At 47.8% G+C, this 27,923-nt stretch overlaps 1 protein-coding gene across 1 annotated transcript in view; it reads right to left on the bottom strand.

The window, feature by feature from the left end:
* Positions 1 to 27,923, bottom strand: part of LOC311357849 (neural-cadherin-like) — a gene marked incomplete at its 3' end in the record, with an annotated part of 93,799 nt that overhangs the window by 19,377 nt on the left and 46,499 nt on the right. Inside the window, 14 exon segments of the mRNA XM_084477872.1 lie at positions 4,761 to 5,047; positions 6,262 to 6,494; positions 7,295 to 7,479; positions 8,130 to 8,220; positions 9,265 to 10,885; positions 11,299 to 11,582; positions 13,314 to 13,457; positions 16,111 to 16,297; positions 16,824 to 16,951; positions 17,254 to 17,503; positions 20,973 to 21,140; positions 23,392 to 23,564; positions 23,927 to 24,097; positions 24,755 to 24,923. Of these exon segments, the coding sequence (XP_084333998.1) occupies positions 4,761 to 5,047; positions 6,262 to 6,494; positions 7,295 to 7,479; positions 8,130 to 8,220; positions 9,265 to 10,885; positions 11,299 to 11,582; positions 13,314 to 13,457; positions 16,111 to 16,297; positions 16,824 to 16,951; positions 17,254 to 17,503; positions 20,973 to 21,140; positions 23,392 to 23,564; positions 23,927 to 24,097; positions 24,755 to 24,923 (4,091 nt within the window).

Genomic DNA, 27,923 nt, shown 5'->3' with positions numbered 1-27,923 from the left:
AATGGGGGGAGCTGTGGGGGTTGAGGTGGGGGTGGGTGGGGGTAAGGGGGGGGGGGGGGGGGGGGGGTCCCTCCTGTCCTACATTACCGGGTGAGGCATGAGAGGCAACGGGCTGGCTTTACTGATAATGTCAAAGCCATCTATTTTCATGCGCCGTCTGAGGAGGGGGAGAGAAAGCTTGGTGTATGCCGAAAGCCGTTAAGGGCTGTTTCTCCCGCCACGCTGTTTATTCTGCAGAGACAGGCTACACATGTCAGGAATCCTGATCCTTCCAGGCTGACCGCCGGGACGTGCAGGGATGCCTCTGCACCGCGCATACATATGTAGACAGACAGACAGACAGGCAGGCAGACAGGGCGGAGAAAAGCGAAAAAGACAGACGGACAGACACACAGGCAGTGAGACAGACGGACCGAGTGCACACCGCCACCTTATTCCGCACTGTTCTTTTCATCTGAGTTAGGGTGAACCGTGACAATCCCGATGAGAGTGCTGCTGCAGCTGTGGGTGTTTTCTCAGTCCCCCCCCCCACTTTCCTTCTATTCCTGATGGACAATTTCAATCAGATGCTGTGTAAGACTTCCTGTTAGACGTGGCATGCATGGTTCTGAGCCCACTGAAACCCACCAACAAAGATTGATTATTTCTGCTTGGGCTGCCCAACCGGTGAAGGACACACATGACAGATATATGTATAGGTGCAACCCTTTTTCCTTCCCTCCGGGATACCACACAAATGATGAAAGCACTTTCAAATAACTGAAATTTTGAAGCATTAATGAACTTGTAAATCACAGAGATCTCAAAATGAATAAAGCATTATTCCTACACAAATACGTATTAGTTAGCAACTCTTAATCGGTTATAAATGATTAAGAAAATAATCAGATAATGGTTTTATTCATATAAGCCAATTTATTTAAGATGTTTTAAAGCCTAACTTAGTGATTAACTCTTTAGAATGTGTTAATAATGTGTTAACAATGTGTTAAACACTCTTTTGTGTGAGTTCAACTAAAGTGAGGACAATTTATTCCTTGCTTACTTGTATATCGAAATGTAAACACAAAACACATACCACTGTCCTTTGAAAAGAAGATTTCCAGATGAACCATTTCAAAACACAAATTTCTGTGTCTCGTTTTCAAATGAAAAGACGGCAGTAGATTTGAATGCATTCAGTCTCAGGGCTCAGATTGCTAAGCCCTGTCCTTGGAATGCCCTGCTCTGCAGTTTGAATTTGTATGGCTTGAATTATCAGTATGTATTTTGACCACTTGAATATGAATGTAGTAAGTAAAGTAATGAATACTGTATTACGAATATCTGCAACTTGAATTTTTGTCTTTTTGCTTTTGAAATGGTTCCACTTGAAATGCCATATTAGAATTTCAAAGAGGTGAATTATTATAAATAAAACTATTATAAAAAGGCAATGAATTAAAGTAAGGGCTGTCATGCCTCTTTGAAATACATTGGAGTGCCACTTTGACATCATAATCATCAACTCACTGGAGGCCAACCACCATGTGTTCAATTCTTCAGTTCGTGATCATTAACTGATTGACAGGCACAGCTGAAAACTGCTTTAAAGTTAATCCTGAGAACCGAACAAACTCAACTCTGGAGAGATGGAAACGGATCTTGAGTTCCTGACCCTTCTTTTGGATGAAGAAAGGATCTGTGCCTTCAGTCAGGGACTAAAAGGGACTCCTCACAGCAATGTCAGTGTCTTCCACTGACAGCACATATGGAAGTTCATCTTCTAGTCCGCTAAGCTCTTTGGTATATAACTCCATCACAGTTACTGCAACAAAGGTGGAAGCCCATGAAACCCGTCAGCTGCAGTTAAACTGTAATCTTGCCACTTTTTAATTTGACCATTTAAGAAGGCACATGTGCCCAGTTGTCCTTTCTTTGTTTTGTTAAAGATCTGTTATTGAGACCATCCGCTACCATCACCAATAACACATGATGACTACCAGTAATCAGCCCAGGACCAGCCCATGATAATCCTACAACTGTTACAGTGACCATCCTTTAACCATAAACAACACCATCACAGTGACCACAACAGTGACCATAACAGTGAACATCCTTCAACCATTAACACCACCATCACAGTGACCATCCTTCAACCATAAACCCCACCATCACAGTGAACATCCTACAACCACGCAGAGGACATCCTACAACCATCACAGTGACCAACATAGTAACCATCACAGTGACCATCACAGTGACCATCACAGTGACCAACATAGTAACCATCACAGTGACCATCACAGTGACCAACATAGTAACCATCACAGTGACCAACATAGTAACCATCACAGTAACCATCACAGTGACCAACATAGTAACCATCACAGTGACCATCACAGTGACCAACATAGTAACCATCACAGTGACCATCACAGTGACCAACATAGTAACCATCACAGTGACCAACATAGTAACCATCACAGTGACCATCACAGTGACCAACATAGTAAACAGCCTACAACCATCACAGTAACCATCACAGTAACCCTCACAGTGACCATCACAGTGACCAGCCTACAACCATCACAGTGACCATCACAGTAACCATCACAGTGACCAACACAGTGACCAACACAGTAACCATCACAGTGATCAGCCTACAACCATCACAGTGACCATCACAGTAACCATCACAGTAACAATCACAGTGACCAACATAGCAGTGGTGGCTGCTGGTCTTTCAAAGAGGTGAAGCTCACTTTCAGCCTACATCATATCAATTGTAAATGTAGGGTTAGTAATGTATGTCAATTATTCTCTCTGTTCATTTTCAAGGAAATTCTCTGTCATACCAACTAGCTGTCTTTTCCAGTGACTTGACCAGTGTCCTCTCAATGGCCAGCAGAGCTAGGCTGCTTCAACGGCCTTGGCCCATTGTGTTACAGGTGTAGGACTTGAGCCGCTTTAAACAGGAGAAGCTCTTTATACACCTGCAGATGTAGCTCCAATTGTTGCCACTAATGAGAACAATTTGTAAAGCTGAGGCATTGCACTGTTCAACTCCATGTCTTTAAGGAATACCAAGAAATCACACAGCCTTCCCCTGTCACCCTGCAAGTCCTGATCTGAATACAGGACTTGAAGTTCAGACCTCAGGCTCCCTGAATCAAAATGATGGCTACCAAAACTACCAAAACGATATTAAACTTGAACAAGGAAATGTGGGAATTATGTTAAACTGAAACAAGGAATTGTGTGTATAAGTGTATGAAATGTACGATGAAAATTGTCTAGCAATTTCACCAAGCAAGAAATAGGTTGCAGTTTGTCTTTCGACTCGCTTGCAAAATCCACGATGGGACTGAGGACTAAAGAGAAATCCAGCGACGTTTTATAGTTCAAATTCGCTGTCAATCAAATGGCAACTCAGTCTTTTGCAAACCCTCCAATCATCACGCAGAAGCCTAGCGTCCAGGCCAGCCCACTCCTCCATTCACCCCTGTTCACCTCCATTCACCTCCCACAGATGCTGAGCGTCCGTGGGAGGGACATAATCGCAGCATTATCCAATGACCGTCAACTTTCGACGCACTAAAAAAAGCTGTTCTATGCAGCACCATTGAAGTCGATGGACGCTGGGCTTCAAAAGGAAAATGCACTGTGACACTACAGGAATGTAGGAGAAGGAAATCGAGTCAGCCGATAAGTGGCTGATTCTGAACAAACTTGTCTTTGAGATGGACGTGTTCTAACGCATTTTTAGTCAATGAAATGTTAACACAACAGTACCATAAATTTACCATAATTTTTTTTAAATTTTAGGGCAGTCTTCAAGAAATCGCCACTGCAACATAGTGACCAGCCTACAACTATCACAGTAACCAACATAGTAACCATCACATTGACCATCACAGTGACCAACATAGTAAACATCATAATGACCATCACAGTGACCATCACAGTGACCAACATAGTAACCATCACACAACTGGCAAATAGCATTCAGTATATTACAATCTATTTTGTTGAATTCCTATATGGTCAATGCTTCTCCAGTATGGAGATCACCACTTAAAGCTCAATCTCTCAGGCTTCTGCGTTCAAACGGAAATAAACAAGAATGGAGGAATAGTTATTTAACAGTGTGAAGTAGGTGTGAGTTAGCCTTCTGTCCTTCGTTCATAGGTGTGACGTGGGAGATCAAATTAGCCAGGTGCTATTTCTGCTCCCCTCTCTAAGGACCCTATTTACCTCAGGTGAAGGCCTTCCTATTGATCGCTAGCATTAAGTCAATTCTTCAAGGACCCTCAGCTAATAAGCTTGGTTACCTTGATAGAAAATATTACACAATATCAAATAATAAAGAAAACATCAGGAACACAGCAATTTAGTAATATGTCAAACAACGTCGTATAATTATAATAAACCAATGATCTATATATAGATATGATTCAGTGAATGGGTAATTGTTTACACCTAATTTGGGGTATATGCTCACCCTCTGCACAATTTCTTATATTTGCTCATCCTACTCCATTAACCAACGCTACCCTCCGCTCAAATCATTTCCACACGGGCGGCGTACGCGCCATCAAAAACCGCCTGCGGCTAAAACCACGAGCATGCGCGCCCGCCCACTCGCACGCATTGCATCGCCTCACACGGGTCTTGCAGATAAAAGACACAAAGACTAAGGCGCCGTCGCTCCAGCGCCATAACTTCCACACCCCTCGCCCCCCCCCCCCCCCCCCCCCCCCTCCCCGCTCTGTGCTCACCTGTAGCCGTCCTGCGTGTCGAGGCAGGTGCCCCCGTGCAGGCAGGGGCTCGCCGGGTAGTAGGAGGAGCAGGGCCGGCGGAGCAGGTCGCGTGCCAAGCAGCCGCACGTGGCGGCGGTGACCAGGGTCACGGACGCCAGGGAGAAGCCCCCGCCGGCGTCCACCAGGCTGGGAGCGTCGTCCACGCTGAGCCGTGCGGAGCAGCCGCCCGCCGCCTTGCAGTCGGCGCGCGCCGCGCACTGGGCCACCTCCACCTGGCTGAGGTTGGCTCTCAGCAGGGACTGCAGCTGCGCGGCGGCGCGGTGGGGGGGGGGGGGGGGGGGACGGGGGGACGGAGCGGTGGGTGATGGGGGGGGGGGGGGAGAGGGCGAGGGGGAGAGAGGGCGGAGATGGGAGCGGATGGGGAGGGGAGGAGTAGGATGGGGTTCAATCAGCAGATTTTTTTATGCAGGAGTAAGGGGCTTTTGGCAGCCCCCGGTAATGCGGTCGGAGACATGGATCACCACGCTTCGGTGGTTACCGAGCTGGTGCGTGTTCACAGACACACACACACACACGCACACACACAAACACACACACAGAAGCCCATGTACACGCACGCACACACACACACACACACACACACACACACACACACACACACATGCAGGCACACATACACAATATAGAATAGTGGCCTATATGTACATAAGATCAATCCTTCACCTATGTAATTTACACGGTGAAGCATTCCTTTAAATAGTTCAGAGAAAGTCTGGATTGCAATCAGAAGTAGAAGGTCAGGTGTAATTGTACCAAAGTGGCAATCGTTAGAGTGGTGATTATTTTGATTTGTATATATTTACATAAAAAAACAATATTCCTCATGGTTTCCGGCATGCTGGTGTGTTTGGTTGTTCAGAAACACTAACTACACAGAAACATTAACTACAACTACTCCTCACTAACTACTGACAGTGACAACAAGTTCATTTAAACAAGTTTCAATGGGACTCCTATGTTATTCGATTAGTCTGCAGGCATTATCTCAGTAGAAAAGAACAGATGCAATTAGCAAGTAGGTCAGGGCGGCTGGCTTGAACAAATCCATGCAGTACTGGAACGCAATGCATAACAATTAAACCTTCAATTACTGGCTTTTCACCACCTGCTTCACTGCATGCAATAGTATATTATGAACGGATGACCCTATACCGTCTATTTAATTTGCATATGTATCATGTATGTATATGTACCATCGTCCATCGTCCAAGTCTACAACAGGCATCATCACGTGAAGCCCCGTAACGTTTGAGAGGGGAAGTCGAGTGGGACGTGCAACAGAGGCACAGGGAGACAGCCACAAAGATTCAGTAGATAAATACATCCACCCCCGACCTCATCATTAGTGATGATCACAGCTCCTTGTTTCCAGCATGAGATAATATTTTTTGTACTGTAAGTTGAATCTAAACCAACCCGGTCTAATGATGGGCATTGAGAGGGAGCCCGATCCACCCACCTTCTTCTTGTGAGCGGAGAGGATGCCGTGCAGCTTCTCGGGCCGCACGTAGCCGCTGTCCGTCAGCACGGAGAAGTGCAGGTCCACCGTCTTGGCCTCGCCTCCGTCCACGATGCCGAAGATGTTGACTCTCCCAGGTCTGACGGACAGGGATTTGGACAGGAAGTCCCAGAATATCTCCAGTCGACTCTTTCCCGTGACACGGGAATCGATAAACTCTCTGGCCGTGACGCCTGGGGAAGACAAAGGAGCTTGACGGGTCGATTAAGGCCCACTTAGTTTTAAGTCCATTAGCAGACTTAGTTTAGTAGCATTGTTGTAATTGAATTATTTTCGCCACTGGTTTCACTATTATCAACAAAAAAAATCTGTCGTGTCCCCTGCTGAGTAACAGCGGACAAATGATGTGAGATCTTGAAATTACAAAAAGGAAAATTATTTTCAGTCTGAGTCAGCCCTGAAAGATTCCAACAGTGTTTTTTCTACAAAAAGACCTTTTAAATGTCATGTTCTTTATCGTGACATGGATAAATTGACCTTTACAACTAAGGTTGGCTGCGGGACACTGATTTAATACGGGATATATATCTGCATTTTAACCCTGAGGAAGAAGCAGTATTTGCAAGCCGCATGAATTATGACTTGGAAACCCACAGCCTATCAATTAAGTCTTAACCAATTTGACAGCCTAATAATTATCTTATACAAAATATCATCCAATGGGGGCTTTGACAAATTCTGCCTTCGCAAATATCCGACTCACAAAGACACTTGGCAGCAGAACAAAAGCATTGACAGAGAGGCACAGTCCATGTTTCTGGTGGAGTGAAAAATACATAAGCGCGTAAATCAAATTGAAAAAATCCATTGTCCTCTAACTGTTTTCACCGGAAAGATACAGGCTGGTGTGGACTGTATCATTACAAGCATCCAAAGCGTCCAGAAACCCTGCTCACATAGGCAGTGGACGACGAAACACACGACCGGCATTAACAACAACAACAACAACAAAGAACAAAACAACCAAACGCACCGGTCAGCCGCACGGACGCAGAGGAGCGGATGGCCTTGTCCTCCAGATCCCGGACGTGAACTCTGACCTCTGACATCACGTCAGGCCACACGCCGTCCGACACGGCCACCCTCAGCCAGTAGCTGCCAGCTGGCGTGTTCTGACGGAGGGTCAGGGCCCCCGAACTCTGGTTCAGAGTGAAGTATCTGTGAGCGGGGGGGACAACGTGTGAGGGGGGGCCATACGGAGGACAACTAGCAGAACACAACAGCCACTGAGAGGAAAGATACAAAGGGAAGCAGGTGGCACAGAGACAGGTCAGGCATCGGTCAGAGATACAGTTAAGACGGACGCGACGTAGAAGGGATATTCTGAATTGTAAAATTATGAAAAGAGTCTGAGGGGGGGGAGGGGAAGAGTGGAACACTAGCCAAGGAGAAAGAAAAACAAGCTGAAGCCAATACAAAAGGGACTTGATAGTTGTCATAGTAACTGTGAGAATTTGTTACATGAATAAAACAAATGTACATTTGGTATTCCTAATCTGATTTTTGAATGTGTAAATACTGAATAGCCAACCAGTCTTCCTGACTGAGGCCATCTGCTCGCCACATCTGTTTCACCTTCAGGTGTAAGATAACTGGGATTGGATTTCAAATTCAACATTTGTGTTTCTGGAGTCACTGAATCACTTTTGGCTCCCTGACTGAATGGAGATGTATTTTCGGTTATGACAAAACGTTTTTGTTTTTTTTAAATGTAACCGTTAAACATAGAATACACATTTGTGTATTTTCCATTTCAGTGAGTGACTAAGTGATGACTAACAGGGAAAATGGAAGAGCTGAGATCGTACTTGCTGGCACTTGACGCCAATGTGTAGGTCTTGTTGTCCCATTCATCTGGATCCGGGGCATACACTTTACCTAATGCAGCAGGGAACCGTCCTGTTCACACCCCCGACATTCACGTATAAACACACACACACACACACACACACACGCACACACGCACACACACACACACACACACACACACACACACACACACACACACACACACACACGCGCACACGCACACACGCACACACACACGCACACACACACGCACACACACACACACACACACACACACACACACAGACATACACACACGCAAACAGACACACACACATGCGCACACACACACACACACACACACACACACACACATTTTATTCCCTATTCGATGCAATGTGCTGCTCCTAACCCTCTGAACACTCATCCCCTGCTGGCTTCCTTTCTTTTTTTTATCACGCTTTTATTTTTAGTATTTTTTTTCATTTTTATTTGTATTATACTCATAAGTGTGGGACGCATTCCCACTGCTGGGATGAGTACTTCAAAGGGTGCATAGCTTAAGGAAATGGCTATATCACTAGCGTATGGATTATGTTATTATCAACCTGCGGTGGCAGAGCCACGGCAGCCGGCTAAACAAAAGCAGCGGGGACGAGTCGCGCGGCCCCTGCCCTTCACCATCACCTCTGCCGCCAGCGAGTGAGGCCACGATGATAACACTAAGGAGGTCGGCGCGCGGCCGTCACATGAACGCCGGAACCGTCATGTGCGGTGTCCTCGATACAGTGTTTTTGCTAGGACTTTTTGGGAAGGTTTTACGGGGGGGGGGGGGGGGGGGGGGGGGGGGGGGGCGGTTAGGGGGAGGGTGAGACTGCTCTGAGAAAAACAATCTTGATTTCAAAATGAGGGTGTGGAATCAGGACAATTGTGTATTCCGCACGGCGCTGCACAGGTATGGCAGCGCAGGGGGGGGGGGGGGTGGGGGGTAAACCTTTCCTACAACCCCAATTTACACCTTTCCCTCAAGCGTGAGCTGCAAAAAAAATTGCATTGCATTACAAAATACGACAAGGACGCCCAGCCGGGGATGTCTGGATGCAGGGGGGGGACAGGTCAGGTGTGTGTGTGGGGGGGGGGGGACACAACACGTACCCTTTCGGCTGTGCATGAACACATCTTTCTCCCCTGCCTGGTGGGCATTATCATTCTGGTCGCCGATGGTGATGGTCAGGGTGCTGGTGACTGTCATCGGCGGGCGGCCGCTGTCGCTCATGATCACCGGCAGGTAAAACTCCCGCTGCCGCTCGCGGTCGAAGCTGCGCAGGGCGGTGAGCGTGCCGCTGCCGTTGCCGTGGTCCTGCAGGTGGAACTCGGGCGTGTAGGGCGCGGGCAGGGACAGGGCGAAGGGCCCGCCGTGGGCCGCGGAGTCCCTGTCCACGACGCGGAGCAGCGTGGAGCTCTGGTTCATCCAGACCACCTGCGGCGGCGGGCTGTTCTCCCAGAGGATGGGCGCGTAGGCCGCCTCCATCTCGGGCCCGTTGTCGTTCACGTCCAGCAGGGGCAGGCGGAGCGTGACGCTGCCCGTCAGCGCCGCGGGGCTGCCCCGGTCGGTCGCCACCACGACCAGCTCGTACGCCGCCACGGCCTCGCGGTCCAGCGGCCGGGCCACCGTGACCAGCCCCGTGCGGCCGCCCACGGCGAAGCGCCCGTCGGGGTCCGACTCGGCGAGGAGGCTGTACACCACGTCGCCGTTGGCGCCGGAGTCGGCGTCGCGGGCCGTCACCTGCAGCACGCTGGTCCCCACGGCGACGTCCTCGGACAGCGGCGAGGGCGGGTGGCGGTCGGGGGCGAAGCGGGGGGCGTTGTCGTTGTCGTCCTCCACCTGCACCACGCAGTGGACGGCGCTGGAGAACTCCGAGTCCTCCACCCGCACCGTCAGGTTGAAGCGCCGCTCCCCGGGCGCCTCGTAGTCCAGCCTCGTCTTCAGCCGCAGCGTGGCCGTCTGCTCGCCCCGGTGGCCCACCACGTGGAACCTCTGCTCGGGGTCGCCCGCCACCACCGCAAAGGTCAGCCGCCCGTTGGCGCCGGCGTCGGGGTCCACGGCGCGCAGCTCCAGCACGGCGGCATCGGGCTCGCTGGCCTCCGACACGCGGCCGCCGCAGCGCTCGTCGGCGAAGCGCGGCACGTGGTCGTTGAGGTCCGTCACCGAGATGGTGGCGGTCGCCGTGCCGACCATGCCCCCGCCGTCCCGGGCCTCGGCCACCAGCAGGTGCCTCTCGGCCGCCTCCCAGTCCAGCCCGTCGGCCGCCACCGAGATGGTGCCCGTGCTGGCGTCGATGGCGAAGAGGTCGGCGCCGCCGCCGCCGGGCGCCCGCGAGTTCCCGGTGATGCGGTAGGTGAGGATGGCGTTCTGGCCCACCGCCGTGTCGTCCAGGTCCACGGCGGTCATCTCCATGACGAAGCTCCCGGGCGGGGAGTTCTCGGCCACGCTGCCGAGGCAGGCGTCCGGGGCGCAGGAGAAGGCGGGCGCGCTGTCGTTGATGTCCCAGATGTTGATGATGACGTCCGTGAAGCCCGTGAGGCCCTCTCCCTCCTCGTCCGTCGCCATGACGACAAAGCGCCACACGGCTCGCTCCTCGCGGTTCATGGTGCGCTGGGCGTACATCTCGCCCGTGATGTCGTTGATCACAAAGTGGGACTCAGCCCCCTGGCCATGGATGGAGTAGCGGATGGCTCCCTGGTCGGCGTCCTTGTCTGGGTCGGTGGCAGTCACCTTCGAGGAAGAGAGCCGTTTTAATCATCTCAAAGAATTTACTGCTTCGGCATCACAAAATGTTCACTGGAGGATTCCCATCAAACGCTAAATCAAATGGAAAAAATTTAAGTATGTATCGCTACCCTCGTCCAGGCCATGCAATAGGCTGAAACACAGACAAGGATGAAAGTACTAGTTGGTTATTAGAACTGTTTACTGTTTTGTTTGTGTTCCCTGTGCAGCACCCATTAAAAATACAAAACTAGCAGATTTCAAGGAATAAAGTTAAAAACTTGTATTTCCTAAAAGAATCACTGCGAAAATCTTCCCTTGACTTCCCTTGAATGCGATTGTAAACCACAAACAAATCAAGCAACATAATCACAACAACCACCGCCTCCGCCAGTTGCCCCCCCCTCGGACCGACCCACCTGCAGCACGAACACGGGGGAGCCATCCAGCTCCTCGGTGACGGAGCCGTAGTACTCGTTCATGGAGAAGACGGGCGCCTCGTCGTTCTTGTTGACCACGTTCACCACCACCGCCGCGTAGTCCTCCCAGCGGCCGTCCGAGGCCAGCACCAGCAGCTTGTACCGCTTCTGCAGCTCGTAGTCCAGCGGCTGGGCGATGAACACTGTGCCCACCTCGGGCTCCATGTCGAAGACCCCCCCCGTGTTACCCGAGGTGATCTGGTAGCGCAGCTTGGCGTTGGCCCCTGGGGGGGGAGGGGGGGGAGGGGGAGGAGGGGAGGGGGGGGGGGCAAACGTCAAACACACGGATGATGCCATGGTGTTATAGGGTTCTAGGACTTTAATTTTACGACTCTTATTTCCCTTTCAGGGCTAATAAAAACTGCTGAGATATGAAGTCAAACTTAAGCGCCCCGACACACTGGAAAGGGTAAATTAATTTTAAATTGCTGCAGCAGTAGTGTAGCAATCTAAAATTGTTTGCCACTTTTTAAGCCAGAGGCGTTTAGGACAATGACCTTCTAGATCTTTCTGTGGAACCCATATTAATGCTGATTTAGTCGCCCTAGATTGCACCTGCAACAAATAACTAAATGAATACCCTTGAGGCCTAATACCAAGCTTTTAAACCTCACTTCTCTGAGGAGCCTGATACTAGTCCATTTACCAATCTAACTCTCTTGTTTTGATGACTAAATGAAATGGTACATCTGTACGTTATCCTCACAGCTCTAATCAGACACTAATTAAAGCGGAGAGCAGAGAAAAGAAAGAAGGGGAGTGAGAGAGTCAGTGTGAGGCTGCGAGGGCGAAAAAACAAGAATCTGGAACTATATGATAGTGCCCCCTGGGGAGCAATTCTAAAGGAACATCAGTCGAACTAGACCAGACGAATAACTTAATATCTACCGCCGCCCCCGATGTGTCTCCATGGAGACCATCTACTGGATTAAAAAGTGGGGGGATTGATAAAAAATAATCTCTCGGAAGGTGCAGTACACTGCACCAATCAATGCGTTGGATAAAAGTAGCTGCAATCCCATGTAAATACACTAATCTGGACCATGGACACGACGCTGGCCGACAAAGTGCTCCTGGCCCCCCCTTGGGGATCTGCCGGGCTTACAGTAGGCAAACCCGGGGGTTTCCAGCTTATCGCAGCTGGAATGGGTTTAACATCTCAGACAACAGGGCTGTAGCGCTTTTAATGTGGAGGGGTGGGAGGGGGGGGTTAGCGTTGGTCGAACTGCAGACATTCATCACCGGTACATCGGCTTGGACCCTCTGTGCGCCCACGCTCAACATTAATACTTGATTAACGACCCCAAACATGCCTGATAAAGGGCTTCTTAGGATGAGCAACCGCTTTTAGCACTCAAATCCCACCCACCCACTGTGTGGGAGCATGTCGTCCCCTTTTTTTTTTTTGCAGAACATATGCGCAATGTGAATTAACAAGGGAGTGAGTGATTACTGCTGGACCCGGATCGCTGGGAACACAGGAGATGATGAGGTAGGATCTTTTTCTCTGAATTTCACAGCAGGCATTGGCAAATTTTTTTTTTTCTCTCTCACATTCTCCCTCTCTCGCTCACTTTAAATATATATATATATATACAAACACACAACAACACAAGAAAAATAAAGAACTTGCTCACTTAAAACAAACCTATGCTGACAAATTGAACACAGCGGGCATTGGCAACATTTTTTGCTCTCTCTCACATTCTCCCTCTCTCGCTCACTTTAAATATATATATTAAAAAAAAAATATATATATATATACAAACACACAACAACACAACAAAAATAAAGAACCTGCTCTCACTCAAAACAAACCTATGCTGACAAAATGACCGGTTGACAGAGCTGACCACTGATGTGAAATCCTTCCATCATTTCCTGGCACATAGTTAGTACATACATGCAGAAGACGACGCTCCCGCCCCCACACTGCGCTCTTTCCGGCGACTCACCGTCGTCCTCGTCGGTAGCGCTGACGGTCACGATGGCCAGCCCCACGTCTGCGTTCTCGTCCACGCTCACCTCATACAGCCGCTGGGCAAACACCGGCTTGTTGTCATTGACGTCGCTGATGAACACCCGCACGTAAGCCGTGTCTGCAAGCATCCCAACAACAATCCGACGTGAGACAGCACCGCGTGCGTGCGTGTGTGCACACACATGAGAAACGCATGAACGCACTCAAACACTGTAACAGACACAAACACAGGAATGCACACAGAAACGTGTGAACGCACACAAACACAGGAACACACGCAAACACGTAACACACACAAACACGTAACCGCACGTGAACACACACAAACATGTAACACACACAAACATATGAACGAACACAACGCACGCATGCACATGCATACGGACACACACACGAACGCACTCAGAGACACATGAACACATGCACACGCACACACACAGACGCGCGCGCACACACACAAACAGACACACATACGAACGCACACACACACACACGTACATGCGCACACGCTTACGTTCACGTTGTGATTCTAGTTATACTGTTCTCCCAACCAGACATAATGTCGCACATAAAATAAAATATCCCACAAATATATTTTGGGGTAAAAGTTGATCAATTATTAATACAGAACAAATAAAAGAAGTTGCATGGCTTTAGCAGTGGATGTAAGGCGTTCACATCCATAAGAGCGGGGGACGGTGGCTATAGCAGAGCGGATAAGGAGCATCTCCACTGGGGGAGGTTAAATGTTTACAGGCTGACGTGTGTTTATGTGTTATCTGTGCCCTTCTCATTAGGTTGTTTATTCGTCCGCATTGAAAAGAGTAAATTATCGGCCAACCAAACACATTGCTGACATGTTCATTTGGAGCTGGTGGTAATGATGGCGGAATATATTGCTATTTCTCTGCCTCCTTTCGCATTTCTCTCCTTATTTAATTCCTTACTTCTCTCTTTCTCTCGCTCTCTCTCTCTCTCTCTCTCTCTCTCTCTCTCTATCTCCTCTCTGCACTCTCTCTCAACTGCTGTGCCTTTCTCTGTCTCCCTCACCCTCTATTTTTCTCTCCTCTCTCTCCGTCTCTCTCTCTCTCTCTCTTGCTCTCTCTCAGATGGTTTCGGGGGCTGGGGGGGGGGGGGGGGTGTAGGAGGCGAGGCGAGGGAGGGTAGGGTAGTGTTTGCAGATAAAATGTGCCGCCTCTGGAGCCCAGAGATACATAAGCGTAAGACCTGACCGGGGGCTCATTGCAAATGCTAAGCAGCCCGCCCCTGCCCGCACCCCACCCCCCCCTCACCCCCTTCTCTCTCCCCTTACCCCCTCTCCCTCCGAGAGAGAGAGAGCTTTGCTGCTCTGAGACGTCATCCTACACCCCTCACCCCCGCCCAGCCCCCTTAATGCCTCCTTCTCTACAAACATTTGCTAATACCGACCGGCAGAATACACAACTCCGCCGCCGTCGCCCATATAAATGCGGCTGCTGCAGGTGCCGCTCGGGCCGTGCACAATGTGGGAAGGAGGCCGCGATAAACGAGGGCTCATCTCGTTGGGGTTGAAACACTGAACAAGTGGGGAGGGGAAAAGTAAGGAAATAATCCACGTCTCGCAACAAAGACGTCTCCGGGGCTTGAGGCGTACACATGGAAGGGGGCGAGGGCGGGCGGTGGTGGGGGTGGGGGTGTGGGGCGAGGCGGGGGTACGGGGCAGACTTGTGTGAATAAATTGCATGCTGATTCACTCTTCAAAGTCGTTCCCAGGGTGTGAATGAGTGCTAAGGTGGTATCACCGCCGCCGCCTGTTTGAGACACACGGGCGGGCGAGCACGGGGAGAGGAGCCAGCAGAGGGGCCCCCCGTTCGGGTCCCTGTCCTGGCCCCTGGGCGCCGGGGGCGGGGGAGGGCGGGGGGGGGGGGGGGCTCTGTTTAACAGGAGGAGACATTCAGGTCACTCCACAGACTGGCCCGAGAAGGGCCTTCAGTTTCAATTTAAAAAGGGAAAAAGGGCTTTCGTGCGCGTGCCGCTGGGGAGGGTTGGAGAATAAAGATAAACCAAAACATTGTTCCTGGAATGTTTCATTGAATTTGCTTCAAAGAGGATGAGATTTTTTATAATTAATATTTCAGAAGCCTTTCAAATAATAATGCACATCATAACTCGTTATTATTATTGTCATCGCCTGCCATCATCATCATCATCCTCATCAGAATCAGCCTCTTTATCGTCGTCACCACACTCACACACCGCCACCACCATCATCATCATAGCAACACCATTAGAATCACCCCCATCACCACCATCACCTCCACCACCACCATCATTAATATCCCCACCATCATCATCACCCCATTACCAACGTCACCACAACCACCATCAACACTACGAACAACACCACCGACATCCTCACCATTACCACCACCATAAACACCATCGCCATAAACACAACCAGTTCCACCACCACCACCGTTACCCTCACCATCATAACCACCACCAGCAAACGCACCACCAGCACCCCCACCATCATTACCATCAGCACCACCACAATCAGCACCAACACAACCATCATCACCACTACCATCAGTACCATCACCATAACCACCACCCCCAGAACCCCCACCACCACCACCACCACCACCACCACCATCATCATCCTCACCACCACCATCACCACCACCATCATCATCCTCACCACCACCATCACCACCACCATCATCATCCTCACCACCACCATCACCACCACCATCATCATCCTGACCACCACCAGCACCCCTCCAGCTCACCTGAGTTGGGCTGTTTGTTCTTGCCGGGCCTGGCTGACTCCTGGCCGTCCTCGGACTGCACCTCCAGGAGGTAGGAGCTGCGCGCCTCGCGGTCGAACACCGCCTCGGTGTAGATGGTTCCCAGGACGGGGTCCATGCGGAACAGCTCATGGTCCCCGGTGCTGTCGCTCAGCAGAGAGTAGGTGATCTGAGAGGGACAGAGGGGCGGAACAGGACGTTTCTTTTACTAATGACCAGGGTGGAAAGGCAATTTGTTTCTTTTGCACATAATGTCAAAAGGGATTTGTGTGCGTGAATTGTTATGTATGTATGTACGTATGTAGTTTAGTTTATTAGTTTAGTTGACAGAGACCATGTACAGAACAGGTTCTATAACAGAGTTAGCTGAATAGCTCATTTGCATCTGTGGCCCCTGTATGTACGTATGTACGTATGTACGTATGTATATGTACGTATGTACGTATGTACATGTTCGTACGTATGCATGATGTACATACGTGCGTATTCGTCTCATTAAGATCAACGAGAGCTTCTGTCTGTCCACGTGCACACCACACTGCACAGGACGCAGCAGGGACGTGCAGATGGCGCTTTCTAGTTCGCTATTCGATTCATATATTACAATTCCTTGACTGAGCAATGAACCAACACACACACACACACACACACACACACACACACACACACACACACACACACACACACACACACACCTGGCCGTTGAGCCCCAGATCCTTGTCGTGCGAGGACACCTGGAGCACCGGGGTGCCGATCTGCGCTCCCTCCGTGACCGAGGCTTCGTACACGGAGGAGGTGAAGAACGGCACGTTGTCGTTGACGTCTGCCGGGGAGGCGCCATGATTAGTTCATGGAACCGACTCAAGACAAATGACTGATGCACATGAATAATTCAATGAAGGAATCCATTTTTTTTTAATGAATCGCATTCAATTATAAAACACAATGTATGTTAATTTAAATAGGAAACGTAATCTTTTCTGTTAATTTCATCAGCGTCATTAAAAAAAGAAGCGAGTGAGGCTGAATGTGTACGGTTGAATGTGTCTGAATCGTGTTATCCTGTAAAACATTTTACATTAATCCTGAAGCGTAATCCTGGCTCAGAGCGCCACGCGTCCCCACCTGTCACGTTGACGTAGACAGTGGTGAACGCCGCCAGGGGCACGGCCGCCACGTTCTGAGCCCGGACGCGGAGAGAGAAAAGGGGCGTGGTCTCGTAATCCAGGGGCTCCGACACCAGGATGGAGGCGGAGCCATCTTCCCGGTTGGGCGAGAGGTAGAAGCGTACTGGCATGTTGGTCTCCGGCACCATCCCGTCCTCCAGGTTGTACGTCACCCTCGGGTCCCCCAGCTGGGAGGTCGCCTTGATGGTCTTGAAGCAGGAAAAAAAACACAAAACTATAACATTGATCGACGTGGCTTGCAAACGCCGCGATGGGGTGCAGTGAGTGAGTGGTTGAGTAAAATCTTCTTCTCGAGCTTAACTAAGCAACCTCAGCATTTTGGTGTGTTAGTTATATATTTTTATATTTTTTTAATAATAATATACATTTGATGAATGAAGACTAAAATACGTGTGTGTATTAACAAACATTTTTTCGATTTTATCGAGTCAAATGACACGTCGTGGTTCTTGGTTTTCCACTTGAAACAACTGTTTGGTATCCCAAAAATAAGTTTGCTTCACATTTCCAATCCTCCCCAGAAAGACCTCAGTGCAAGGGCAGCCCGACGTGACGCTTTGGGAGTGGAATCGGTTTGCGAGCAAGATTAGATTTTGAGGACTTAATTTCTATGATTGATCATGTGAGAAATGGCACGCAGTATCGTGGGATGAGAGCCAACATAGTGTTTCCCGTAGGGACCTCTTATATCTAAATAAGGCCTCTAAATAGGAACCAGGGAGGGAAATGATTTTCTGGTCAGATTGACAGCGCTACATTTTTCACATCAAAGGAGACATTTTGAATGGATTTAATCGCCCCGAGGTCAGGAACCTGCTATCAAGTGCAATATAATGTAGGCCTCAGTTGGGGCAGCGTGGCAGAAAAACGTTTAAAAAAATATCAGCACATTCTCCAACACTGAGAATATCCAGTGACTGCAAAACAGTGTGGTTAATACCCAAAAGGGTAGATGCACAACATTCAAACTGAGTGAATAAGAAGCGCTTGGAGTAGAATTGTCCTAATTAGTCCAACAGTATGGTAATGTTTTTAAAGTCAAGTATTGACCAGCACACACACATAAAACACACATAACACATAAATGAGGACACACACACATCCCTGTACCACAATAGGCCTGTCCAAGGTAATATATCAAGTATCGACCACTGTTCAGACCTGCATGGCTCAAAACTATACCTCCTTGTAGACGTGTATTCATTAAAATCGACATAAAATGCAGCATTTAATCTTTAGTATCCCAACTCAGCTTGACAGTGGTGTAAAAGACTGTGTTTGGACAGCTTTTTAAGGAGCTATATAACATGCTAAATGGCACTATTGAACGTGTTAAATAGCACGTTCAATAGTGCGATGTCAGAACAGTCAGAAATAAGTTCCTCCTCTTGATTCACGCAGCTAGTGAGTATGAACCTTCGTCACTCAATTAACGTCAAACAAAGTCAGACGGCACCACTCCATCAATTATCTTACTATCATCCGCGCTGTTCATCAACTTCCGACACCATGTGGAGGCTATATCTGTCCTGATCCATGTTCAAGTCAGTCCTGCACTGTAGGCTCAACATTATTTTCACTTAGATCCCCAAGTTTTGTGTCAGTTACTTTACTTCATAAAGTAGTGTATGGATCCAAATTTCCCCCTTTTACAACTATGATTCAATTGAATGTGTCTGATTGAAGACCTACATTCTTGGATCTTCAGTGTGTCTGTTTTACCAATATCTAATGTTAATTGACGTTATGAAATGAATATTGACGATTATTATATTCAATGTTTTGTTCACATGAACGCGGCCTTGCTCTACTAGGCTACTGCGTCCAAATACTTTAATTAGAACATCCACATTCACTCCGTCAGTAGATTAAAGCCATGTTATGAGGAGTCACACGATAAAGTGTCCTCTTGTGCATTGAAGAATCGCGGAGGTGGCTCATTGGTGATGGGGCAGATGTGAATGTCATAAATGTAATGATAATAAATCATAATATGTTAATAGAAATGACATATTTATTGTCTCATCACACACTGTGAAAGCAGGACCTTGGCATGATGCTTAAAAATGCTATTTAAATAACCTATTCAGTCCAATTGTAAAAGCTCTTTCTCGAGTTAGCCACCTCCGGAAACTATCCTTCAATGCACAATAGCAGCATACTTTTGTTTGACCACTCATAATAAGGGTTTAATCTGCGTTTCATTAGACTACTACCGGAGAGAATGGTACTATTTTCAAATTGAAAGTATTTGGATGACACCTGGTCGACCCACATTGTAATTCACAAGTGGTAGTGTAGTCTCCTAGTACAGGCTTTACCAAACTTAAGGTCACAAACCAAAAGGGGTTGCCGACCCGTTTCTATTGGGTAGCCAATTGGCCCAATGAAATGAATAACAATGCTCTGTGAGTTAATTTTCCTAATTAGAATAGAAGAGCGTTTGTCTTATTGCTACACTGTCTTTACAGCTCAGATGCTATGTGTGGCAACCCCTCCAACCGCCCCCCCCAATCCCTTCCCCAACCACCCTTCTCGCAAACCTAGACCTGAAAACGTTTTCGATTTCTCTGGCCGAGGTAAAGTTGATTGTGACTTATTTGATTCCCTCACTCTCGATGTGAATAGAAAATATGAGATTTGAGCCTGCCAGGATTCTCCCCCAACTCCTGGGCAGGTAGACACCACTAGACACATAGGACTCATACCGGAGGTCTGGTCTTCCATTTCCTGCGTAACATACCGGTGATCAAGTCTTAAGTTCCCCCGCGTCACATCACTAATTCGGAGTGTGAATATCTGTTGATTATCCAATATCTTTCTAACAAAACAAAAAAACATGTTAAAAACTAGGCCTACATAAACGCCACCACAGTAGGCTGTGCTGCTTTACATTTCATTGTGATGATCATCAGTGTTGATGTTGTGATGTTTGTGGCAGGCCGTCTTCACAGTAAGACATGTGGCATGCTTGGGGATCTCCGCCTCCCCGAGCCAGCCAGTAAGTGATGACGAACCAAACTATTTTATACAGACTCCCAACAACGCATGCATCTTAAACAGCAGGGACAACATAAGGGCTTCTCTTCCACCCCGCGCCATTTCAGCTGACATATTTCAGTGGGTAAGACTTTTTTTGCAGGCAAGTGAAATCGGGACACAGGTCCAGCCACAGAGTGTGCATTGAATTGTCAAGTGTGATGATCAGGCATATCCGAGCACAAAAGGTGCATTGAAACGACAAGAATAACCAAGGCCTCCTGGTTTTTACTACACTACCATAACATGGCTTTTCAGAAAAAATAACTGCCACATTGTGGTCTGTATTAATCACTTTCATTCCTCATAATACAACTGATAATAATAATCAATCAATCAATAAAATGAATCCACATTTATAACATGTATACTTTACCTATATGAATTACTGTATCAATAAACTAAAGATACAATACTTGCTGGTTATTGATCTAGTAATGACTTTAGCGTTATGAAAGTTTAAACGCCCCATTTTACGTTGATTTGATCAGATACACGTCTACAATAAGGTGTAGTTTTGACTCTTTTGGCCTTCCAAAGCACACGCACACACGCACACACACACACACACACACACACACACACACACACACACACACACAGACGGCGTCCCCCTACCACGATGGGCGTGTCCCTGGCGGTGTTCTCGGGGACCACCACGCTGTAGCTGTCACTCTCCCAGCGCGGCGGCTGGTTCTTGACGTTGGTGATGGTGACGGCCAGCTCCACCGACGTGCTGCGGTTCCCCCCGTCCGTGGCCACCACCTCCCGGGTGATGTAGGTCCTCTGCAGTTCACCGCAACAATTAGCCATTATTCATTAGAGTTAAAACAACAACAACAACAACAACAACCGCAGCAGCAACGGCCGAGGGGGGGGAGGCGGGCGGTGTGGAGGTGGGCGAAGGTTTATTAAGCTATGCCTCACTCGGGCAGATGGTGGGGTGGCGAGTCAGCTGCGCTCATGTTAATTGAGCGGTAATTGAACCATGGGGAAGGTTGACGGGGGTACGTTTGACTGAGAAAATGTACAGCGAGGTGAAAATGAAAGGAAAGGGAATAAAGCGGGGCATCCTTTATAAGGGAGGCAATTACTCCAGGTAGTAACTTCTGCCGGGGGTTTATCTGTGCTGAGCAAGTGTATCGGGATCACCGGGGGACCGAGGTGTTGAGGGATTGTGCATGAATGCAATGCACACATGAATGACCATATTAGGAAATGTGGGGAAGAAAATATTGAAATAGACCTTGTGCTACTCACATGGTACAAGTGCATTATTCTGTTCGTTGGAATCCTGCCTCAGCAACTCTATTGTTAAGGATGTCCAGCTCCTATGTGGAACTACTTAATATTGATAAAATATATAAATATAAGTCCCATATAAATATATCATTCCCATTATATATGTATGGCAGTGTGTATCTAGCAACATTAAAAAATATTCATTCATTCACTAGTCCTTTAGTAGCTGTAACAGTTACCAGTTCACTGTTTTATAGAACTCAGAATCTGCTAAATCTTTAATCGAGGCGCACACCAGAGATCAAATCTGGACCATTACAAGACCAGTGTGCCATTTGTGAATTGAGCAAATCTAGCACTATGAACTCCTAAAAATGCACACTTAAATATAACCCAGCTGCACTATTGTATTTCACATCAGAAAATCCATCCAAAATCCAATTAAATTCTGCGGTTCAACATGGAATGTGTTATTTTAATAATGTCAGTAATGTGGAAAGAGTGGTACCGGCTTTTTGTTTATAACAAAATAACTATGAATGTTATGATCTGTTTAACATGAACAAAACTATCTCAAAGGTGTAGCTAAAAAGAAACATTTAATGAAGTGCTTTCAAATCGAGCTGGGTCCCGAAGGTTAAATAACATATTCAATTGACTCTCTAAATCTTTGTGAAAATGGTAATGGCTTTATTCATCTGAGGTTCTGCATGTCACATACCACATCACACCCAGGCAATGTTGACTGACATCTCCACAGCTATTGGAATTCAAGGCATTTACAACAACAGCTATGGTAATAAAATAAGTGTACAGTGAATACTGCTCATCTGACTAAGAGATCAGCTATTTGCCTGTCGAAGTTAAATAGACCAAAAAAATAAATAATTAACCACGAAGATCACAAATATGCTGGAGCGTACCTGATGGCTATAATGAGTCTATATAAGTTCTGTCAAAATGACACATCAAGCCTAACTTCAGCCTGCTTGGTCCAATGGATAAAGTTACAACACACAACACACAATATATTTAAGCAATAGATCACGACAGGCTGTCGTGATCTATTGCTTTTAAGGGGGCCACATTTAAGGGGGTCGCATTTAAGGGGGTCGCCGTCATTTAAGGGGTCGCCGACTGACAACGCCCCTTAACTGTGGTATAATCAGCATATTTCACTGACTGAAGTGATCTATTGCTTTTATAAAACGGTTATGTAAGTAGGGCGAAATGAAAGTCATAGACACCCTCAATTTTGAAAAAGCGAGAAAAAGGAAAAGCTGTTTTTTTAACGAATACAAAAAAGTAGTCCCTCCTGGCTGCCTGCAAAGTGTACAGCGGTTGCTATGCAACACACTGTAGCTAGAGAAGGCTAGGCTAGAGACGGTAGCTTGGTTCGCCGGCAATTTAGCCTACTATCGAGTTCACTCACCGTGTGCCTATTGCTTTACAACATTTCCACCCTCTCCAGCAATCAACATATTTTTAGGCTTCAGTGAACTATGCTATTGCTTTTATATATAAATAAACAACAGTTCAAGTTAGGCGCGGAGTGATACTGAACTCTGTAAACTGAACGGGCGTCATAGCTGTGTGTATACGCTTGATTTAAGCCACCCGTTTTATAAACACACGTAAAGACGCAGCACATGGCCATGGCTGGACCCCCTGTGACTGACCTGTGATACATATCACAGGTCAGTCACCTTGAGGCTTGCCTGGTTTAACGTTACAACACACAACACACAATACACACACGTAGATGCACGCCCACATGGTTATCCCTGTGACTGACCTGTGATATGGGCTGGTTGACGTACACCCAGCCCGTGAGCGGCTGGACCCTCAGGTACTCGGGCTCCTCCAGGGACATGGAGTAGCTTATGGCGGCGTTGGTGCCAAAGTCGTCGTCGTGGGCCGCCACTCGCAGGAAGCTGGTGCCGATCATGGTGTCTTCCCGTAGGAAATCTACAAGTGACAGGCGACGCATAGAGTACTTGTTCTCATCCTAGCCGTCGTTGTTGTATTCGGGGAATGGGTTAACCTTACAATTGGGAGTGCTTGCCACTTGGTTCTATGAACATTCTTACTGTACCGACAGCGATATATTGTACAAATGTACTTATTGTAAGCCGCTTTGGATCAAAGCGTCTGCAAAATGCCCTAAATGTAAATGCAAATGTTAATGTAGTACGAGCACATTTCTAACACAAGTCGACCGAATTCAGAATTATCGTCATCTCCCTCAGATAAAGTGCAAATGAGCCCCTTAAAACAGTATCGCAGAAAGCATATTCATTCGGAGGACTGGGGATATGAATAACACCTACACTCATAGCGCAGATTCTCAAACTTGGGGCTGTTGTCGTTGAGGTCCAGGATCTGGACGTTGAGCTGACAGATCCCGATGAGCGGCTCCTCCGCCCAGTCGGTGGCCGTGAGGGTGATGGAGTACTCCCTCTGGCGCTCCCTGTCAAACCGCCGCGCCGTCACGATCACTCCTGGGGAAGACGGTGGGATCATGAGCCGCCTTATCTAGCGTTACGTTACCTAATGTCCGCCCTGACGTCGTTAGCCCCACCGTCTGCCTACCTGCGGATGCGTCCAGCCATCCGTCCGGTCATTATGAGAGCACATCCATCACGCACCCCCTTTCATCCATCGTCCCGTCTTTTGATGTGTTCAACCGGCAATCCATTTTCTTTTCCCGTATCTGTCTATCCATTCATCCATTCATCCATCCATCTATCCATTACCCCATCCATTCATCTAATCCCATGTGTTGGTGTATACAACCATGCATCCATTCATAACGTTATCCATCCCTCCGTGCAACACCACATCCTTCTAGCCGTCTTCGACCATCCATTAATTATCGTGTACATCAATACCATCCATCCAACCCTCTGAGACGCATGTGCAATATTATTAATACACATACCACTACATGACGTTTCGATAATGAAACGCTCATCACGTTATTTCCTATTCCGCAGCAGCCGGTGCCCACTACACGTTCCCTTAAACGCCAGCCCCGTCTCACGTAGGAACCAATTACCCCTGGAATGTTTAACAGTCAGTCACTCTACAGCCAGAGCGCCATCATAATGTATTCCCAGGGCGGAGGGCCCTGACCGTCTGTGACAGCCCTGGCGTACCTGTGTCTGGGTGGACTCTGAAGGCAGGCATCGCGCTGTCTCGGTGCATTAGCCCATATTTTACTTTCCCGTTCGCTCCCTCGTCCGCGTCGGTGGCCTGCACTTGCAGCACGAACGTCCCCGCTGGCTGGTTCTCCAGCACGGAGGCACGCTCGCGGTACTGCTGACACTGGGGGGAGAGACGGTAGGTGGAGGTGGGAGGGTGGAGGGGGGCGGGGGGGGTTAATGGGATGGTGAGGTTGGAGGGGCCAGAAAACGGAGGAGAGAATTGGGTGGGATGTTTCTGCCATAACTGCAGAAGCCATCATAACAATTTATTGCCCTTGTATATATATATATATGATGTACACATATAAACTCATATGTCTCAACACGATAACCACACACAGGTTAATGTCCTTATCGTTCCTGGCTCGGGCAAAAGGAAGAGGAGGGTGCATGAGGATGCGTTCATCTTCCCAGGCTTGTGTGCTAAGCCTGAAAAAGGGAGCGTGATCGGCCACTGCTGGTTTCCTTCCAATAATTCTGCTCTACGCCTCGCTCCGTGTTCCTACTACAGTCCGCTGTGGCGCTCTGCTCAGACACAGCAGGATGATGGATGAGCCGGGCCGGCTCTGACACACTGCCCTCCCCAGAGAGAGGGCCGCTAAACAGATCACAGAAAACCTGAGTATGACTGGATCGTATTGTATTACAAAACAAACAGCCTTATTCAATTGGGGCTTTTTGTTTTTTTCTGCCTGTAATGTTTCCGTCTGGCCCCCGTCGCGGGGGCTTCACCGTCGTCGTAACAGCATCGCGAGTGCGTCTGGAGGGGGCCCCTCTGCACCACTGTGTTCTCAAATCGTAATTGGGGAAAGGCACCAGGGACACTGAGGTGTCGAGAGACAAGACGCTCACCGTTCAGGGGACTTCTGACAAGAGCCCTCTGACAAGAGCCCAGGTTCACCGTCATCAGAGAGAGATTCACTTGGCTTTTAGCAAGCTTGCTTTTGTTGTTCATTTTGAGAAACACACAATCTCCTCTCCACAGCACCTCCTCGCTGGCAGTGTTTTGTCCTCCGTTTAGTTTTTTTTATCAACAAGCGGCGCCATCCACCCAAGGAAAAAAGTTTGAATCTTATTTGAGATTTAATATTGTTGAACTAGTTCACCAAACATTTTTGGTGGATGATAGTACTTTTTTTCTTATTGAGATAGTATATCTTCTATGATCTTAAACATAGCAATCAATGATCTTTTTCCACTGTTATTTAAAGAAGTGTCAAACTGAGTAAACTTGTTTTCTATGTCGCCATCAACAAGTTTGTAAACGTTCTACTCCACCCCGAACTTAGGTGCTATTCTTTTTTGTGACAGTGAATCTCCATTTTGGGAGTAGCAGGGCCAAGTCCCCCGGGGCCCGTGGATGACAACAGCCCATGAAAAAAACAGAAATCAAGGGGCCTCATGGCCTCTTTCATTCAATGCCTGCTGCGTGCCACATTTCTATTTTTTATACACCGAGCCCTTTGAAGTGAATAGAAAGTAACTAACTAACCACCAACCAATCACGATATATCTCCTTTGCGGCTCTGCAGCACCAATGATATAAAATCCATAATGCGCCGATAGAACACGACCGATTGTGCAAGTTACATAGAGGACCGAAATAACGTTTCTCCATCCTTCGTGTCGCATCCAACATTCATTTTCCATGATTATTTTTGCGCGCAAAAAATGTTCCATCAGCACAAGTCTGGACCCCCTGGCTAAACTAGACCCTAGTCTGGACCCCCTGCAAAAGAGGCAGACTCCGAGCCCTGTGGCACCTCTGCTCTCAGCTGCCATGGTGTGTTGCAACTAGTTTGGAACAACCTATGGTTACTGCTCTCCCCTTCGTATCACAACCTCGACGGGTGTGATACCACGAGGCATAAATTGTCACTTTTGTGCAAACTTAATGAAAACATCACAAATCGGATCACAATCCTTTTGCTTTGATATGTCAACATTTGAAAGCAGGATCCCCTCTGAAGGCCATTTGACATTGTCTGTAAATGTGTAATCTCCTCGACTGAGCTCCCGCCGAGATTATTCACTTAATGACAACACAAACGTGACCCTTTTCTTTTTTTACCTCAATAGCTAATTAACCCATCATGTTCTGTGCACCGTTTAAACAAATCATGCCAAATTGGCCACAGCAAATCATATTTAAACATTTATATTTAAATCACTGAATAACACCCACCTATTTTTTCAATTGCATGGTACTCGTGGGCGAGGACAACATCCAATAATAAGCCCCCCTTAGAAATACATCACATAGGAGACACACTCTAAAGGCCTTTTTCACATTTGCTTTAATGTTCCTCTAAGGTCCTTTATTTCCCAAGGCTTTTTTGTAAAGAGACTGGGCCAAGGGAGGGGAATGAGGAAGGAAGGCCATAGATAACAGGTATAAAGAATAAGGGCATGGGTTGAGAATATGTAGCAACAACAAAAGACCAGAGATCACAAAGCAGGGGAACACACAAAGGTCCAGCATACAAAAACAAATGACTCCACCTGAGCTACCTATACAAAGCTCACATCTATGAAAAGGTGGAGGTGTGGATTGCTTTTCTTTCGGAGCTGCATCCCAACTGATAGAGGCCGTACCTCGGAGAGTAATAAGGCATGTCCCTGGAGCTTTTTAAAGAATACATTTATGGCAATACCATACGCAAGCTCACACGCACTCAGAGAGGCAGATGGAGAGAACGAGAAATATCAAACAGATGATATAAAACTGACAAAAAGCTAAGGTGAGAGTGTGATAGAGAGATAAAGAAAGAGTGAGAGAAATATCTATCACCCTTTCTATATATATCTATATTTATACAGTAAACACACACACACACACACATACACACGCACGCACCCACACGCACACACACGCGCACACACACACACAAATACACACAGTATACGATAAGGTAAAACAGAAGGAGTAATTTATAGTTGTGTGATGACAATATAGCCTGTAGGTAATTATTCACAGACTCTTCTAATGTCAAGCATAAGGTCACGACGGACCACAAAGACAGTTCTGAGGCATGGCCTGATATTTACACACAATATGTTACCAACAGATCCAGCCGCAGTAAAGCCTCCTCTGTTCAGCTTTGCAGCCAGAAAACGACTA

Source organism: Micromesistius poutassou (assembly GCF_964030765.1).
Source record: "Micromesistius poutassou genome assembly, chromosome: 13".
In the NCBI taxonomy this organism is placed as follows: domain Eukaryota; kingdom Metazoa; phylum Chordata; class Actinopteri; order Gadiformes; family Gadidae; genus Micromesistius; species Micromesistius poutassou.
This window is presented reverse-complemented; position numbering and strand designations above follow the sequence as displayed.